A 20,155-nucleotide genomic window follows, 5' to 3' on the forward strand; every position below is an offset into this window, starting at 1 on the left:
ATTAAGGAGCGAGAAAAAAGTCCCCTTTTGTTTCACGTGTTGTGTTGATTTGTGTGCACGCGCTCCGTCTACAACCATACATTACGTCCCCGTTTCTCCGTCCCTTCCTTCGCGTGATGCTGCACTCTGCTCGGAGGAGGGTGGCGAGCGCCAGGGCAAACTGTTAACTCAACCCAGCCAAGTGGAATAGCACTCAGACAAATGAGCTGTAATGACTAGGAGACGCAGGGGTCCGGCTCGCCTCACACTGTTTCTCTTGTCTCGTTCTCACACACACATTGTTAAAACCTTTAAATACACGCGCCGTAGGAGGGAAACCTTAAACAGTGGCTCCTCTATTCCTCAACACGTCTTTCCCTCTGTCCACTCCATCATCCGTAATTAAGCGTTCATTTATCTAAAGGCGGAAAAAGTTAAGAAGTACAGTGAGCGCGCAGCAGCAGCAGCAGCGGGGGGTTTTAATATGCAGCGTTTCTGCACAAGCGTTTTATCTGTGTGATCGCTTCCTTACACTAGATGGCTCAGTTTAAATCTCCCTAGATTTTTTTATTTTTTTTATTTTCTTGAAAGCTGAGATCTGATCCCTGGCGTGGGTTGCAGCAGGATGTAAGCCTCTTCCAAAGTACTCAGGAAATGTAAATATTAAACGCTATTAACCACGTTGCATTCCTGCAGCGCGAGGCACGGCCAAGTAAAACACCGCGAGCTTGGTTGTGCGGCGGTCTAAAATGGCTGGATTTTTATTAGATCAGCCCGCACAATGGCTCACCTCGCATCCGCGGCTCGGAGACAATAAAACCCGGCTGCTCCGTGAGGTCCCGAGCCCGTAGGCGTGACATTCATCTACTCGTTCACACCTCCGCCAGCCAGCGGCTCCTTGGAGAGTGGCCGTAGCGCGCCGGCGCCACAAAGAAAGGAGAGAAAGATTCACACCTTGTAAGGAGAACATAAAGGATCATCAGATGACTTCCCTCTGAAGTCTGCCACCTACTGCTTCTGGCTCAGGCACGATTAACGCCGTCTCGCCGATCGCTTCGACGTTTCCCCGTCAAAGCTCTTTTGCATGAAATAATTGAATTATTTGTCATCTTTCTCTACGGCCGCACAGCCTCAACACCAACCATTAAGGAAGGCGATATCGACGGGGATGCTGTCAGCTGTATGGAAAGACAGTTATAAACTTTGCATCTGTGTTTTTTTGTTGTTCTGTTTTTGTTTTGTTTTTTCTATGTCAGGACTTTGTTGATTATTGTCCTGCTCTGTGTAATTATTCAGCCTGGTTTGTCTTTTAGAGCCAATGCAGCGTGAGATTACTCTGTTTCACCTCTCAAACTGGAAAAGCAGGATGCAAGAGAGTGTGCCAGAAACGTCTTAATCGCTCTATGTGAGGAGTGCCCTTCAGCGGCTCCTCTTCCGATTTTATTTCTGGAGACTGAGATGGTATTTGAGGCAGGGAGAGAGGAACGGAGCGAGTGAGCCAGCCGGAGAGAGAGAGAGAGAGAGAGAAAGTTGGATGCAAGCTATTCACCGGAGAATTGGAGTATGAGTTTTTGATATTCCTGCGGCTTATCAGTGAAATCTAGAGCAAACACATCCATCTTGGCTCATAAATGCAACACGGAGGCTGTAAATCCAGATTAGATAACCTCTGGTCTAAATGTCTACGGGGGCTGCAGCCAAAATTAAGGTTTTCGTCTGTTCGACCTTTTGACTAGTCACTACTGTCAGCCTGAGCTACAGAGGAGGAGGAGGGAGGGAGGGAGGGAGGGAGGGGGAGGCGGGGGGAGCGAGCGCCTCGACTGCAGCCAGAAAACTTGACTCATTCTGCTCCTAGAGCTGCGGTTCGTGCTCAGACCCAAAGCGAGCAGCATTTACAGGAGCATGGATCAGCCTCAGCATCGCTCATGCCACATCTGGCACCCTGACCCGCTGTACCTGCTGCAAGGCTGCTTCCGCCTCATCCAATATTCAACAGACAGAGCGAACCTGGTCAGAGCCGTATCAGTGCATGTACCGACGGTGCAGAATCGGGTTGTTTGGACTGTCGGTGAATCCAGGAATTCATAATGGATGAGATTTAAATGGTGAAAAGTTTAATGGGTCATTTAGCTAATTTCTTGTGAAAACTCTCCTCTTGCGTCTCGTTGTGCACGTCATGCTGGTTTTATTTGAGATATCTTCCTCTCAGTACAGAACATGGACTGGAAGTGAGATTTCATGTGTGCTGCTCACAGTGTAGAAACATCTCTTTTTAAAAGATTCAGCAGGAACATCTCTTTCCAGCGACACTGTCCCAGATACTCCGGAGGATCCACAGTACAAACCCTGAACGGTTTCCGCTGGGACTACTTCTTTGGTAGGAAGTAGTTCCAGCAAAAACTGTACACAGCGAGGCGGTGGATCGTCCTGAGTATTGGGGACATAGTTTCTGAAAAGGACACAATGCTGTTGAGGATTTTATTTTATTTCTTTATGTAATTCTACAGTACTGTGAACACCACAACCCCATTCAGTTTCCTTGTATTTGGGTGAAGCTGGAGGAACTCTCAAGCAAATAAAACCAAAACTGCATTGAATGAACTGACCCTCAACGTTAGGGATGCACAATTATATCACTTTGTTATTATTATCATCATTATTATTATTATTATTAGTATTATTATTATTATTATTATTATTATTATTACAGATGGGCCTTTCAATAAAAAATGCTGTTCGATATTCACTGGGAACTCTTCAACCATCTTTCAAAGACCGACCCTGTTTTTCTCAGACAGCGATAAAAACTATTTGAAAAAAAAGTTTAATATATTTTTTCAGACAAAACCATGGTCACATGAAATATCCACATTTTTAATAAATTAATGACTATTTGAATGTTTGAAAACTGACCCGTCCTAGTTGTTATTGACCAGCAAAAGCTTAAAGCTAGAATATCAGCATCAGCCCAAAAGCAACATTTCTGGCAAGATGTTTAAAAATTGTGTGTGCACGATGCCAACCGCTCACTCAGTAGTGTTACTATTTTAATGTGTGAATAATTTGTGAATTTGTACATTTTAAGAAGCATTGTTTTTCTGCGTCATCCAGCGGGCCATTGTGATAAGCGAAAGCATCTTTTATTTTTCGATTTCAAAACATAACAATAAAATAGAGACAGGGAAAGGAATATAACACAGGGCTGGGATTTAATTAATTACTTTCGAATACTTTTGGATTACCTTATTACCAATATATGCAAATGAAGACAAAAAGAATTAATAGATAAAATTAATTTGATTTAATCTTAATAACAAATGTTTATTATGTAAGAATATATACACTTGTCCATTCAGTTTGACTGGAGAACAGATGGTCTGTGAGACTCACCTTATTTTTAAATTTTTATTAGCAATCCCCTTTTTTACCTCCTTTTTTCTATAACAGTTCATTTTTTGGCATCGTAATTACTTTATAACGTTAAATGTATTCCATTACTCCATGCGCCCGATTTAACATTTATCATTCCCGTTACTCTTAGCATTTATAGTTACAGATTATGGATTGTAGAATATGTTTATATGTTGGCAGCAAGGTGAGCCAGGAAGTGAGGAGCGCTTTTTCAATTTTGGCCACACAAAAGTACTCCAACACTCAGTTTTCTCAGTGGTAACTCCGTAACGTAATGATTACTTTTTAATGACGGTAATCTTCTTAACGTAACAAGTTAACTTTCAAAAGTAACACTGCCCAACAGAGATAAGAGTTAGCATAATAATATGTTAATTCCACTACATGAGGGACACAGTGTTCTTTGCAATTAGGTGGGGAAAAAAAAATATGAGCGTATATCTGTATCGGCATTGGCAATCAGCCAAAATGAGTTTGAGAATATTGGCATATTGGATTTTCGCAAAAATCCAATGTCATGCATCCTGCACTAAAAGTAGCTTGAGTACACTTCACCAGGCAATCGTCTGAGTGCAGACTTTTTAGCACACACACTTCAAGTCCTGCACATCCATATATATTGCACCTCCCTGGACCCTGACATTATTTGGGAGCCCTTTGGCCCCTGATCCTCACCATAGCAAATTAACACCCTGGGAGAGAAATCATAGGATTAGGAAGGGAAAAAAGCAAAAGAGAGAGATTAGAGAGGAGCGGCTGAGATAAGAGGAAATGGTTATGGACCAGCAGAGAGATATAAATGGCTCTGAGCCCTGAGAGACAGACTGCCAGTGTCACAGTGGCTGTGATACCCTGTGAGTGTGAAAGTCTTCACACTTCCAGTTCTCCCCAGTTGTTACACAGCAGTGAATATATTTACACATGTATATTTAAACATGTAGCTCATTTAATAACATGCATACGATGCATTTTTCCTCTTCCCACTGGACTCAATGGTTGTTTGTCATTGTCATCCCTGTGATTTATGTGCGTAACGCTTGAGTGCAAACCAAACAAAATCACGTAGGGATCATAATAAAGTTAAAGACTAATGAAAAACAGAGCTCAAACCCTCATAATCTGACTGTGGAAACAATCATTGGAGCGATGTGCTCCTTCATAAAGTACACTGTTGAGTTAAATCCCAAGTGGATATCTCTGTAAGTCTGAACAAGTCATAAAGGAGGCGATTTACAAAAAAAAGTAAGGTAGGAGGGGAGGTCGGAGAACAACTTTTAATCTCTGAGTCTGTTTGAGATGCAAATTGTGCAAAAGAAGCCGCAGCTTATTATTAAGACGCCACATATTTTGTACTGTCTGTCTGCTGCACAGTAGAGGTGTATTGCACATGAAGGAATCCATCTTTCACAGCATATCCTTGAGCTGAATCGAGCCTACAGAATGACTAGGGTCAGTGGCAAAGTCTTCCCTTACTGGTGGCTCAAAATGCCAAGTGTAGTGAATCACGGTAGACCTATTCATGGTGTATGCTATTCATGGTGTAAAAAAAGCCAGACGGAGGACAGCTTCATCCACGAAATCATTTTTTCTGTAACAGCGCAGTGAAGCAGGTGGATGGTTACTGAGGTTTCAACAGTGTATGCAGAGAAGAAAACAATTTTCATCACGTTTACTGAAGTGAACACGTTCCTGCCTCGACTGGACAAGAATCTGTAGCGCCTTCCTAGTATTTGTCTGAATTGTTAGACTTCTTTGTCTTACTCCAGTCAGTGTTGTTAAAAGTACACAAAAGTCGTCCTTGTACATGTCATTTCAGTAAGACTGAAATTCACCCTTACAAATAGTACTTAGTAAAAGTCTACTTCAAGTAATCTGATCGTAAATGTACTTAAAGTCGTGTTTTTTCAGTTTAAAACATTCAAAAATGAACTAGAAATTATCAACAGACTGTGAAGAAATAACACTTATGGTGTTAAAGACGTATATTTATTGCATTGCAGCGATATCCGTTGACGTTAGCTAACTAGCCAGCTTGCCAATTTTGTACCTTAAGAGACATAGTCGAATAGTGAACAACCACAAAACTTGTCCGGTGCTTTGAACTCTCAGTCCAGGCAGAGTCGGCTAATACAACCGCTATATGAGTGGTTAACTGAGCTTACTAGCTAACGGCAGTCAGAGTTGGCAGCAGTTAGCGGTCACTCTGATAATATGCTGCCCCCTTTTTGTTGGGAGTACAAATGTGACAGGTGACCAATTCTTACATATTGCTCCTTTTTAAGTATTAACAGGAAGTTTGTGGCAATGTATGCACAGAATATCAAAAGTACATATATGTACACATGTATTCAATGTACATGTTTGATCTCAAATTAAAAAAAAATTAAATTGGGCTTCTTTGGCTCTGGTGCAGCAAGCAATCTGGAAACTAACTGAACATTTAGTGAAGTGAAGAATCACATGATTTTCATCAGCAGGTGGAGTTGGAGTTAAACAAGTGTCATGGCAACTGCAGCTTCACTTTAGATACAGCCCTGATGAAGATACTTATGTGATACAACTGCTATTTCCAAGAAATTTAAAGCTGGAATTCGCTGTAGTACTTCGAGTCAAGGGAGGACATTTCTTGCAGGACATGAAAGTCTCAACTTCAACAATGCTGAGTAACTACCAGGTGTCAGTGTGTGTGTGTCTGTGCAACCTCAACCCAATCTCACAATGTCCTTTTGACTGTTCCTGCAACAAAGTACGGCCGGTCAAAGTCAGAGGTGAAAGGTGCACGAGGTGAAAGAGCAGGATTCAGTCAAGGAGGATGAAATTGAGGAGCATGCTGTGGGAAAAAGGAAGGACTCCCGGGGATTTGAGAGAGAAACAACTTGAAGACCGAGAGACAGAAATGGAGTACAGTCTCTCGTGGATTGAGGAAGAAAGAGAGACGGAGAAACGAGGGAGGTGTTAGCCGCAGGGTAAGAAAAAGAAGAGGAATGAGGAGAGCGGGGTCGCAGCATGGGGCAGAGAGCAAGGCGACGCGTAACAAGGTGAGATAAGACCCAGTGTGGCAGCGGGGAAAAGGAGACGACAGCATCTTTCCGTCCTGTCTTCATCTTTCCATCAGCCTCTCTTCTGCCGGAGTGACTGTACGTCCGTGTGTGCGTGTCCGCGGCGAGGATCCAGCTTGTTCCAGTATGGAGTAAAGCTGGGGCGGCGTGCTCCTGTCACAGATAGGTTTCATTTGGTTGATGTCGAGTTGGGCGGAGGCAGTACCCAGGAACTGTCAGGGGGTTCTGTGTGTGTGTGTGTGTGCATGTCACGCTCCGTGGGTGGGCATCAACTTCAATTTGAGATTCAGCTCTTACACATGCCTGTCCGTCCCCCGGAACACATATTTTTTGGGAGAATCTTTTTTTTTTCCACCACACAATTCACAGCCTGGGATGACTCCAGCCTCCCACTGACAGATTTTTTAATATTGGACACCGGCCAGATGTTACCATTGTAGTCTCTATTTACACTTGGTGCATGCGGCCGTATTTCTTCACTGCTCCTCTTTCCCCGCCGAGGACCTGAAAACATTTGAGGTGAGAAATAGGCAACGCAGTAACAGAATCATGATTCACGGTTTGTCAGCGTCGCCTAGTTTGACAGTTTAATCTGATTTTCCGCGAGCTCGGTGCGTTGTACCGGACTGAGTCTGTTACATAGAGGTCGAATTGTAATTACGCTGTTTCAGATATCATCAACTCGCCGCGCTGTATCCATCACGCCAGATCTCCGTCTCTCCATAGGAAATCATTAACATCCGGCGACGTGACATCGGTCAACAGGTCTCAAGTGCGACAGCGCCATTATTCAGCTCCTCGTTTTAGGTTTTTACCATCTTTTTTCCCCCCAGTTTTACAACCTGTCACTACACTGTTTTGTGTAATTTCCAGATGCAACGGGCTTCTTCTTAATAGGAAAAGCCCTCATGAAACCACTCAGTGCTACCTCTACAGGACCAGATAGCAAAGCAAGCAACTGGCTAGAGAACATCATTAAGCTACTGAAAGACGGATATTTTTTGGTCCACACAGAGCTGAAAAGAGACGGAAAAAATGTGCAAACAAAAGAGTGAATAAAAAGAACCTTCCTCCTCGTCTGCCACATGTGTTGGGATATATTTACTGCTGGTTTCCACAGTTGAACAAAACTTTTCACACTTGGAATGAAATGGTCTCCCGTGTGAAAGACTGACCCATCCATCCCATCATCGTTCCTTCCTATGCTGACTCACGTAAAGGTGCATCATGTAAGAACTTCAGTTTAAAACATTTGAAGATTAAAGATTAAAATCATCAAGAGAATGCCAAGAGCTGTTTTGTGTTGCTGAGGCATCTGCTGTAGTTACCATGCTAACCATGCTAATCTGGTTTGTTAAGAGTATGGATTCAAGAGGTGGGCAACTCTTACATATTGTACCCTTAATTACATAATCACCAAATGTGTTTTAACAGTAACAGTAAATAGTCTTTTGAACCGAACTAATAACCAAAGTGCCACTATTTCTTTTGCAGCGTTATGTACGTGGCATATTTTACTACATAAAGTGAAGCATTGCAGTTCTCAGGCACAAACTGTGCGCCGTTGAGCCGCGGCATTTCTGACATGTTCTCAGTACCTGACAAACCTCCCAGACTGCGGCTGTGAGGTAGCCTCACCCCTGGAATGTATTTAGTTGGTTTAATATGTTCTTTTGAAGCAGGGAGCGGCTCAAAGCCTTTGCTCGGTTGATATTTTGCGGATAGAGGAATGTGGAATATACCAAGAATATAACAAAAGGTCAGTAACAATCAGCAGAAGGAGACATTTTCCCCCCCAAACTGCCATGGGTATAAACTCTGTCAGGAGAAAAAAAAAAAACAAGAGCTGTCAAGATTTGGTTATCCCTTCATCCCCAACCACTCGTCTCCATCTTTCGATCCTCCATCCCTTCATCCCTTTACCCAACTCCCATCAAACCTTCCGCTGACTGACAGCCATCCCCTGTGAGGCCTCGTTTTCTTTGGAAAAAAACCTTGCACATACGCACACATAAACACACCCACGCAACCATCTGATCCGATGCCGTGACTCCCCGACAGCGGTGCCGCTCTCCTGTTTTGTTGCGTTCTGACAGGCCGGTGTTGGGCCGTGTTAGCTTGTGAACGTGTTCAGGGCTTCAGGGGTCAGAGCCGCGCAGCAGCCTCAGCCGCCCAGATGTGGACTCTCCCTGACGTGTCTGGCCAAGCGGAAAGCACTGAGAATAACCCTGCACATGTGCACTAGGTGATAATAAAGACTTGTGCGTGTGCACAGGAGTACAATTCGGCACGTTGAAGCGGCATGTGGAATTGCTTAAGTTGGCCTAATTAGACTCTGTGGGGGTTCACGTTGGTTTGGTGGAGTAGAAACAACAGACGGAACTACACTTGCTTTATTCAGTCTTTTCTTTTTTCTTTGCCTGAGCGAAAGAAATCCAACAAACTCCCGCGGCTTCAGGAAACGCAGTATTTGTGCAACCTTCACGAGGTGTAACGATTGAATTGAATATTTCTTTTTTTGAACAATATAAATGTATACAGATATTCAAACAAACTTTAAACAGTAGAACATTGATTGATGTGAGCGGAGAGAAAAAGAAAAACCCCAAATTGGCACAGACAGACGAGGGAACGTTGCCAAATTAATTGAGGCAGTCAATATCAACAAACTGAAACGGCTAATGGGATGAAAGAAAGGGGAGATGAAAAGAGATGAAAAATGTAATCCTGTGAAAGCATAGAAAAACATCTGACTTTTAAAAATCCGGTAAAGTTGAGGAAATAGCGTGCGATAAAGAGGAATGGGAGTGCACGCGCGCACGGGGCTACGGCAGCAAACTAATCACGGGGAAGAACAATGGCAGAACAAAGTCGATATAATTAATGTGTGTGAAGGTATGGTTGGAGGCTCATGAGAGGGGAGACAAAGAGCCCGTTTTCGCTTCATTTTTTTTCAAAGAACAGCCGCCGTAGCTGCGCCTGTCCTATAAAACCTCACACCCCATTTATTAGCCGTGTATCCAAGGTCTGCTGGAGGTCTTGAGGCCTGCAGTGCGAGAGGGCATGACGCTGTGAAAACGGGCCCATGATGGGAGCGAATTCAACTCCATCTTTTTTTCTTTCTTTTTTTTTTTTTTTTTGAAGCATCGCTCCAAATTCGCGCACCATCTTTTACACGCTTTGCCAGAGAGGGCGGGCGACGCGCTCGACTCCTAACGCCTTCCGCATTTGTTTTTGTTTTTTTTTGTCGTGGCGCTCCTTTATTTAGCCGAGCTTCATCTTCACAGTGACACCGCCACGATTTCTCCTTGGGGCCATCACTTTCTTTTCTCTTTCCAAACACATTCTTAAAAATCTCACAGGGGGGGGGGGGGAAAAAAAAGAAGAAGAAGAAGAAGAAGAAGAGCCGGCCGGCTTTAAGCTGTCCGCAAAGTCTAAGCTGTATGTCCACGATATGTCTGAGGCAATGCTTACTGCACTGTCTGTTTGCTCAGCCTCAGCAAAGCCCATTGTAGTATTTGTATCTTTTCTCGCCCTTTTTTCCTCTTCCTAGAGGAAAGCTCTCTGTTTTACCAGCCTTGAAAGGAAAACAGAAGCTAAAGGAAAAAATATATAGGGATAGGATTTATTATTTATTTATCTTTTTTTAAGAGAAAGCAGCAGAAGGAAAATAACAGCCACCTATGGATACGTCTGTCAGGAGAAGGTCTGCGTGGAAAAGTATCGATCCAAGCGGGCGAAACCAGTGGTTAGCCTCGGTTTGGAGTGTATGAAGATTACCTTTCCCTCCCCTACCTCTCTCCCATTCCGTCTTTGTTTTTCTCACACCGTCTCTATCTCTTCCCTATCGCCGTCTCCCCTCCCCTCCCTCCCTCCCTCCGCCCGCCTGCTGCTTACAAACACACAGCTCATTTCTGTCTGGCGGCTCGTCGTCTTGCCTGCTCACTGGAGCCTGCTGCCGAAGACCGAGAGGACCTGAGACACGCATGTGGCTGCCTGCCAACCTGTTTGTGTGTTTTGGATCACTGGTGTCTTTATCCAGCAGCTCTGTGTGTGTGTGTGTGTATACGTGTGTGTGTGTGTGTGTGTTTTCTGTTCATGCGTGTCTGAGAGCAGAGATCGGGTGAGGAGCAGCGGGGACGAGTGCTGAATGTGCTTCAAGTATCTTCTTAATCACACAAGGTCCTCAGCACGCGTGTGTGTACATGAGACGAGACACATGGCCGCGTACAAGTGCACACGCATTGATTCTCGCCCATTGATTTTGTGATTCTGTTATGCCGTGCCCAAACAGTGTATGTTTCACCGTGGGAGTGTGTGGACAAGTGTGTAGGCCAGTGCTTGTGTAACGTGTAAGGAAGGCGGGCGGTAACCGAACGAGTGGCGGCTCCATCGGTCTCGGTAATTGAGTTATGCGTTTTTCAGCGTTTAACTCGATAGTTTCCCGTGACCGAGAGGAAAAGTTTTTTTTTCCTGTTTTGCATTTTGTTTTTCATTTCCAGACAGGCTCCATTTCTTAGTGACAGCCAAGGCCCTGCTGAATTAAAAAAAAAAAAAAACATAATAAAAACAGCAGCCACGGCTCCTTGTGCTGGTCCACGAAGCCTATCAAGGTTCCTCAGTATGAATATTAAAAGTATCAAAAGATTTTCATTTTTTCCAGCCGTGCCATTATTAATTATATAAAAAGAAAATGTCGACCTTGCACTCAAAAGCCGTATCTAAATACTTAAACATCAGGCAACCTGCTAGAAAACATGTAGTCTGAGAGCGGCTGCAGCACTGTGGTGTCTCACAGAGGCTCTGATTCCCTCTTGGCCCTTGTTTACTGGTGGAAACCTTCCCTGACGGCCTGCTTTCTCCCATCTCTTTCCTCCCTTTGTCCGCCCCAATCACCCTCTCCCTCCATCCTCCCCCCCGTCCCTTTTGTCCTCCAGGTGTAGCGGAGGTGATAGTTCTGGTGGGAGGGCGTCAGGCGATCGGGATGAACCAGCGCTCCCTGACAGCAGTCACCTGTTTTAACCCCCAGAACAGTAAGTGGTACCCGCTGGCCAGCCTGCCCTTCTACGACCGCGAGTTCTTCAGTGTCATCTCGGCGGGAGACAACATCTACCTATCAGGTGAGCTAAATCGAGCGCTCCAGCAGCACAATTGTAGCTTTCCCTGTCGCAGTCGTTTAGTGGAGCAGGAGCAGGAGATGCCTTCAGTTGTGTCACGCTGCAGTAGTCGCAGGTTATCACCGGATTCAGGAACATTTAGTATCAACTCTGGAAGCAAAGAAAACAGAACAAAACCGAAGCACATCATCACAGGATCGGGCCTCATAGAGCCACAGTGTTTGTTTACTGTAGCTTCCAGATAGAAAACACTTAATCATGTTATTTCAGAGTGTAAGTATGCAAGTTATTCACCTAAAGATGCATGTCTGATGCATCATATCTCATTAATAAGAACATTTTTACTAACACGTGTTCTGCTGCAGGTGCACAGACAAGAACATGAGTTTTACCAAAGCTAGCAGCTAGTCTGAGAAGCAACACAGCACATGAGATAAGCACACCAGGATCATCAGATAAGTTGGATGTCGTGTTTAACTATACATCCTTAAACTGGCTTTTTCTGATGACATAAACGAGTTTAATGATTTCAAATATCTCTGCAACTGAAATCAACAGCCAGCAGTGACTGTCGTTAGCGCGACATCACTGTGGTTTGGTCTGTAAGGTCGTAGTCATTCTCACTCACAGCTAAACTCTCGGCAAAATGCAACCTAGGCTTTTATTTGTGAATGTATACGAGTGAAACCTTCGTGTTAAAGCATAATTACGACTAAAGAGGCACTTTTAAGATTCACCGTATTTTTGTTTTCAGGTCAAACTCATTTTCAATGGGAGTGCTACGGGCATTTTTACGCTAGCATCAAAATCTCTATTTTTAAAACACTAAGAAGGCTCGACACAACATGAAACTTTGCTCGTAGTATCACCAGGGTCTCTACACATGAACACAAGCATTGAGAACATTGTTTGTGTACACAGAGTTTACTAAAAAGAAGGTTTTTGAACAACTCACGTTAGCAGTAGCTTGTTCCGCTCGCCGCCGTCCTGCCAGCCGAGAAATATCGCGACATCTCACGTGACTTTTCCGGCTTTTTGTTTTAGCATTGTTTCTTATATGAGGCTCCTTTTTCAGCTTCAAGGTCAATATTGTTTTTTCGCTAACGACAAAACAACAAATTATCTGTGCATTTATATGGAACCTTAACTGTCCTTCATGTTAAGTCCAAAAAAAGCCTAGGTTGCATTTTGGCGAGAGTTTCGTTTTAATAAATATGATCTATTCTTATGTCACAAAACACAAGACTCAATGTTCAATTCATGCACGACAACTTACTGACTGTCAATAAGCATTCATTTTAATATTACACAGGGAAAACTCTTAATTAACAGCCGAGTAGTTGTAGAATATGTTCATGAATAAAAGAATCATTAATAACTGCTGTAATGACAAATAAAGTGTCATTGTGTTGCTAATAAGCAGCTAGTTAATTCTGAATAATTGTAAAAATAATTGTACCTCACATAATACTGGAGAACTGTGCAAACACAGACAACACATCTGCAACACATCAAATCATTATAATCATCATTGATGGCATGTTAACGTCCCTACATGCTCACATTAGCATTAAGACGTTAAAGACTTGCTACAGACTCTGATAATGACAGTAAATCTTATTCCTCGCAAGTTTCTTTCTCTTGTTGACGTGAAAAGGTGACCAGACATATCCTCTCTTGATTTATAATCACGAGAACAATTCAGACCTTTTTTTTTTTTTTGAAGAATAGATAGATAGATAGATAGATAGATAGATAGATATACTTTATTGATCCCAAGCTGGGAAATTACGGTGTAGCAGCAGCATTACACAGAGACAAGAACAGTACAATGAAATAAGAGGAACACTTAGACATATTAAATAGCAATAGAAACAAAAAAAAGTAATATATACAAAATAATGTACAAAATGTAAAAATGCACAGAATGTAAGAAATGGTGTAATGTAATGTAAGAAAAGGGTTGTTTTCTCAGAACAGCAAAATTGTGGATTTTCAGGCGTCCGACCTCCTTTTTGGTAAAAAAATCACTTCAGTCATGATGAGTTGTGACAGAAGCTCTCCACACTTGACATTCTTGGTCTATCTTTTTCAGTCCGCGAAAGACAATTCTGCAGAGCGAAGCTTCCCAGGCCGCCGCCAACTTCTCGTGACCTTTCGTGAAAAAACAGTTAGAGTTTTTTAAAGGGTAGCTGCCCCTCAAAGCTTACTCATCTGTTGCTTTGAAATCTCAGCTCTGGCCAACACTACAGACAACTTTAATGCCTTTTCTTTTCAAAAGAGTCCTTCTCATATCGAATGTCTTTCCTGTTTACTTTCTCTGAAGCTTCTTTTTCTTTTTTTTTTTTCAAACTTGCCTTTTTTTTTTCCTCTCTCTCTCTCTCTTCCTCTGTCTGGCTTTACAGTCGCCGCAGTGTTCTGCAGTTTATTTTGTTCCGTAGCGGCACACTGTGCACTCTGTGACTCCCTCTATGAGCCACCTTTAAGTTGCTCCTCCAGAGGTAGACTGAATTTCTCCCTCCATGGTCCATTTGTGCGAGAATCCTGCATGCTACTCAGACCCTGACATTGCGCCGTGGAAATGCAGCAGGATTTGTCCTACGTGTACCTTTCCTCTCCCTCTTTTCATATAAATGTAAATTTGTGTTTGGGCATCGGAACAGGTCTGCATGTGTCCGCCAGGAGTCACACAGCCAGCGGAGAAATCAGAGGTGTTCTAGCTAGCCAATCAACGGACTCCGGTCTGTAACCTTCCTTCACACCTGGAAGCGGGGTCACTGATTCGCGGCTGGTGTTACATGTCGGACTACGCGGCAAACAGGGCTGCTTTGAAGAGAGCTAAAACAAGTACAGGTTTGATGGGTGACTAGTCAACACAGCAGCAGCAGCCTTCAGTCTGTTAAAGCCGTCCAACTCACAAACCAACTCCAAAATGAAAAAGGAGTGGAGAAAATGAAACACAAATTTAGATGAAAGTAATCCTCCCACTCGACGCCAGAGCTTTGCATGTAAACAAACCCTCCTTGTTATATATCATAAAGAAGTCATATAGCACTTTCAAACCTGAAACAATTCCCAGCACTATGCAGCCGCAGTAACTAAACTAGGTAGACTTTGAAGTTCATTTTGCACTCCTGTGTGTTTCCACGGCATCTGAAGGACAAATGGAGTGGAAAAAAAAACAACAATAGCAGGAATTGAAATGCACAAGAAGAACACAGTCATGCTGCTGTTTTTCTGAAAAATAGTAACTTTTAAAAAAAGGCTTTAATAGCCATTAAATATCGCCCGCACATTGATGCTAAACTCGGCCAGTTTTGTAAATGAAGCGGGACACAATTTGAATCAGATGCAGCATCCATGCCTGACCAAACCAATAGTGTCCAAACTATTGGAAAGTACTTCCTCTGAAGTGTGGACTTTTTTTTTTTTTTGCCACAGAGACGATATTTCCTCCGTTTCTCTGTTTAAAACCGAGGTAAAGTTCATGGGTTCCTCAAAAGTTTCTGAGGTTCTGGGGAAAGATTCTAAGCACCCTACGTAACGGTTATTTTCCTAGGAGGGCGAAGGCATGCTCACATAAACACTTTAATAACCCGCATCCTTCTATATTTCAGGTGGCACAGAGTCCGGTGTGATGTTGGCTGATGTGTGGTGCTACATGTCCCTGCTGGACAACTGGAATCTGGTGTCCCGGATGACGGTGCCTCGCTGCAGACACAACAGCCTGGTGTACGACGGCAAACTCTACACCATCGGAGGACTGGGAGTATCAGGGAACCTGGACCACGTGGAGAGGTAGGAAACACGCAGCTCGTCGATTCCTCCGGCAGCTCGCAGCTGGTGACTCACAGTCCCAGAAATCCCTAACCCCGATTCCACGGCCATCTCACGGCGTGCGCGCGCGCGTGTGGACGGACCACTCCGCGACAACACTTACGTGGATGCTGAGCAATCCAGTTTGAGCAAATAAATATTCACACTGCGCAGCGAAACGTGGCAGATGGTGTGGTAGAGCATATTGCAAAAGTGGTTGGACAGGTTTGTTAGCGTTTTTCCGTGAGAGCAAAAAGGTGCAGAGGAATGGATCCGAGCCGGAGCATATTAAATGTCCCCAGCTGCGAGTGTTGTTGTGGAGTGACAGAGCGCCTCTTACTTGTTTATGAGTGGTGCCTGAGCGAGGGGATTCGCTTTCAGAGAGCCGAGTGTTATACTGTGTCGGATTCCATCCACTTGAGCACAGATCGGCAACACTTCATGTGAAGGTCGTCCGTTGTGGCACATTCAGCTGGCTCTCTCCGTCATTTTTTTTTTTATTTTATTTTTTTTTATGGTGTTTTTGTTGAAACTCTTAAGCATAAAAAAAAAACCCGAGCGGGGCGACGTCCTCAGGGGCTGTAATGAATTCTTGGTGGCATAGAACATGAACGGGGATTGTCCAGATTTATTAATCAGATTCATAACACTTGACTTTTGTAACACCACTCCACATTTCATATTTTTATCCCTCTAACCTGGGCTCAGAAGCTGAGAGAGAGAGAGGAGGGGGGGCGGCTACCTTCCCCTGCACGGCAGAGCGAGATTAACCAAAGCAATCAAAAGAACATTACTGAGTATATTAGAGCAGGCCGCTGCCGCTCATTACCTAGCAGCTCAATTGATCTCCAAAGCTGCTCGCAATGCACAACAGTACTCCAAATGAAACAGCCTAATTTGATATTTCCCCATAATGCTGCCATACAGTGTCGTTATGACAGGGGGTAGATGGAATATTTGCCCCATAATGGAAACGCATTTGATTCCTCTGTCTCTGAGCTGCTTAATTTGAGAGCTGCCGGTGCATCTGGGGCATTCGCTGCTCCGAAGAAATCAGCGTCTCGTCGTGCGATGTGTTTGTATGTGGTTTCTCTGTCTGTGCCCTTTTTTTTTTTTTTTTTTTTGGTGCGATCGCAAAGCTTCTCCGAGCCCTCAGCAACTGGACTCCGTTATCAGCATCGTAAAACTTTAACCTACTTTGCCTCTCTCCAAGAACTGCCAGAGGCCTCTTCTGCTTGGTATTACTGCCCTAGCGCTGCACTCTCGAAGGTTGCAACGGCTAGGGAGAAATAACCCACACACGCGGAACAAAATAGTTGACTCTTAATAGTTAGGAAGAAAATGCACGGCGCCGGGGCTGAAGCGAAACCATTTGTGAGGCAAGGTCAGGGTCGTATTCACCGCCTTATCGTTTAAAAGCTAACAGGTCTCTCAAGCTGTTTGGGCAAATTGTCAGAGAAGTCAACCGGCTTGTTTCTCGGCAACCCAGGCTTTTATTTTGTCTTTTGTCAGAAAAACCGTAGCGAGGAGTCAAAATTGAATCAGATGGTCGGTCTTAAAAGTTCACTATTCTGGGAATAAAAGGTCCAAACACGTGGAAGTTTGTGCTCTCAGATGTGGGCACAATCACGTCTTATTTTTGTGTAACTAGGATCCCTGTTGATTTTTTGGGTGTTCGTTTTCTAATGATAATGATCACAAATGCATTATTCATCCCTCAGATTTCCATTTAAAATGTGTTATTGGGATAGTCTACCCTTTTTTCTCCGACGAGATGCGTCGACCCGCTGTGAATGCCTTTACCAACGACTTTGTTGATGAATTGTAGATTAATCAACCGGCAAACACTGGCACTGTGAGCTGCGTGCACTTTTCATGGAGAGCAAAATATCCAACTATATTTAATATGGGGTAAGCGGGGGAGCTGTTACTCGGGGGAAACATTCTGCAGCTTTGCAAATAAAACAGTTTTTTTTTAATCTGCAATATTCCCCGTAGAAACTTTCCACCCCTCAAGTTCAGGCTGGGAGGAGAAACATTACATTCGTCAATGAGAATCATGTATGCTCATGTTATATGCCAGTTGAGACATGCACACGTCAGTCCAAGTGCCTCGCGGGACGGAGTACATCGTTTCTTTGGTGAGCCTGTGAAGCAAAACTGATGTGGTGGGTTCTGCATAATTTACAGTCAAAGTTTGTGGAGAAATTAATGCCATAAACACAGATTTCTAACTCAAACATACATTTAAAAACATGATATTTATTAGGACTCAATGGCAATATGGCCAAGTGGAGCAATTATGCAGATTAACACCCTTGAGTAATATTCCTTTCACTTCAAGAAGCCTCCTTTTTTTAAAAAAAAACTGTAAGAAAAGAGCTGAACATCACCTCTGCAGTGTGAGTTATCTCTGCTGGGATGTAAAGCAATGAAGGAATTAGGCGACAACAAAGACACCACAGATGACCGTCTTTGTCATGGACCGCAAAAATGCATCAGCGAGTCTCAGCTGAATAATCCCATTTACTAACAACAATGTAACACAAATCCTCCATCCAGCCTGAAGCGAAGACCTCACAGCCGTGATAAATAGAGCTAATGATGACAACTTTTTTTTTTTTAAAAAAGCAACATTGGCACAAGGGATGAGCAGACACTTGAAACAAGAACCTGGTACAGATGAGAAATGTATCGTCAGAGTAAAGCGTGTCAATCTGAAAAAAGTCTTCAGTCTCAGTTATTCACAGCTCTGTTCTGATCACAGGTCGCGGTCACCTCACAGGTCGCGGTCACCTCACAGGTCGCGGTCACCTCTGCTGTGTTGAGACCAAATGTGAGGTTTTTTCGTGCGACAGGAAGTCAATGACACGATGCGATTAGATGCAAATTTGTTTTTATTTGCTCCAGGCGGCTCAACTGATGCAACTTTTTATTTTTGTCGTCCATGTGTCAGAGTTTTCATTGGTCTGTTTGTGAGCAGGTTACCTTATTGGCTACAAAAAATGCAGATAACAGGTTTGGATATTAGTTCAAATAGAACTCGGCACTCCATTCTGAATTTGAAAAACTCTAAGAGTAGATTACATGGTGTAATGCATGATTAAGTTCCAGTTAAAATACCCAAATACCCCCCAAAAATGACTTGATGTAATTAAATAATTAGTTACTTCCATCCCTTCATTCAAGTGTATAAAAAATGTTTTTTTACTCTCTGATCAAAAGCTTTAGTTTTCTAACAAATATTAATTAAAGCAGCCTCTGATCAACCCGTTATCAGTTTCAGTCGAAGCCAATCTGAGTCTGTTTACAGATGCAGATAATTAAGACGAGTGGACAGAAACAGATAACGGTGTGTTTGCTCGTCCCCGGTCAGTTTATTACTGTAAAGCGAGACTTCGTAGTTCGAAAAAGGAAAAAAAAAACACTTTTTCTCACAAATGAAAAGTTGAATTCATCAACGACTAATCGCACCCCGACTCATTTCAGTGCACTCACTCCGCTGCAGCCTTACGTGCTCTGAACAGAGCTGGAGCTCATGGTAGCTAATGTTTGCACGCTTTAGGCACACATTGATCTATAACGGACTATTACTGAGGCAATTTGCCGACTGTTTGACTTGTGCTGCTTTAGAAATAAATAGATTATTTCGATGCTCCGCAGGTTTGAATAAGTTCTCAGACACTGCAACAGACACCTCGCCTCCAACGCAAGTTTAGTTTCAAAAAGTGGTGGACAAGGATCGCCTTACGAGTAATATATTCCAAGATTAAATATTTAAAACAGTGCGAGGGGAAACAGTATGGGGGCAAGTTTTGTTTATGCGAAAGAAAGAATAAGCAAATACCAAAGCTTAAGGAGGATTTGAACAACAGGCAGCTGGTCCGTCAAATCAACTCAAAAGACAGGTGCGATAAATCATATGCGGTCTCAGCGGCTCAACAGGAAGAGCTTGGCAGATTAACAACAGCAGTTTATTTCCTGGGACACGTGAACAGCAGTTTATTAAATTCCTCTAATTAGTTTTTAGCGAGAAGACGCAGAACAAAAGTGCGACGAGAAAAAGGTTCAACGCGAGAACTGTTTCCTGGCGAAACGTCGAACTACATTCTTGAGTTTTTTCGACACTGCACGCAGGTTGGGACTCTGTGTGTTTGTTTTATTTTGGACAGCAACGGATCTAAAAAAAAAAAAGAGCTTATTTTCTAACCTTGGCATTGGCTCCTGCTCCTACGCACCAGTGCCTGAAGTTTTGCTTCTGCATACATCGGAATCACTTTCCTGACCTTTAAAATTTCATAATTCTAAACCGAGCGAGGATCATCAAGTTTTTATATAAACCCATCACATAAATACTCAAAGCTGTTAAAGATTATCACGATCGCTTTCAGGCCGTTTCTGAAGGCATTTGTTCGTATCTGCTTTGATAAATGAGCCCCATTAGCTGCTGATCCTGTATTTTGTAGCCCACCACCGGATTTGGCAGGTACGGCTCCGCTGTGAGACGCAGTTGGCTCCGCCGCCGCGCTGCACTGTTGGGCCAAAACTCTAAAGATAGTCGAGACTCCAACAGCGAGGAAGCCAGTCCACAGCAGGACTAAACCCTGGCCAGTGGCGATAAGGGAACTGTTATTCAGGGCTTTTTATTATTTATTTATTTTTTTCGCCTCCACATAAGGAGGAAGAACTGCACAGGTCTGAAGTGCAGTTGTAATATGGAGTGCTAATAACATTCAGAAGTCATTAGTCAGTGCATGTGAATGGCTGCCTTGT

General features: G+C 43.4%; 1 protein-coding gene across 5 annotated transcripts in view; it reads left to right on the forward strand.

Annotated features, from left to right (window-relative positions):
* The window catches only part of klhl29 (kelch like family member 29), a 224,824-nt gene that overhangs the window by 172,561 nt on the left and 32,108 nt on the right, over nucleotides 1–20,155 (forward strand). For all 5 annotated transcript variants that reach the window (XM_030405482.1, XM_030405480.1, XM_030405484.1 and 2 more), the window contains 2 exons: nucleotides 11,387–11,569; nucleotides 15,184–15,364. In XM_030405482.1, the coding sequence (XP_030261342.1) occupies nucleotides 11,387–11,569; nucleotides 15,184–15,364 (364 nt within the window). The remainder of the gene's footprint in view (nucleotides 1–11,386; nucleotides 11,570–15,183; nucleotides 15,365–20,155) is intronic.

The sequence above is a fragment of the Sparus aurata genome, chromosome 22 (genome assembly GCF_900880675.1).
Source record: "Sparus aurata chromosome 22, fSpaAur1.1, whole genome shotgun sequence".
In the NCBI taxonomy this organism is placed as follows: Eukaryota; Metazoa; Chordata; class Actinopteri; order Spariformes; family Sparidae; genus Sparus; species Sparus aurata.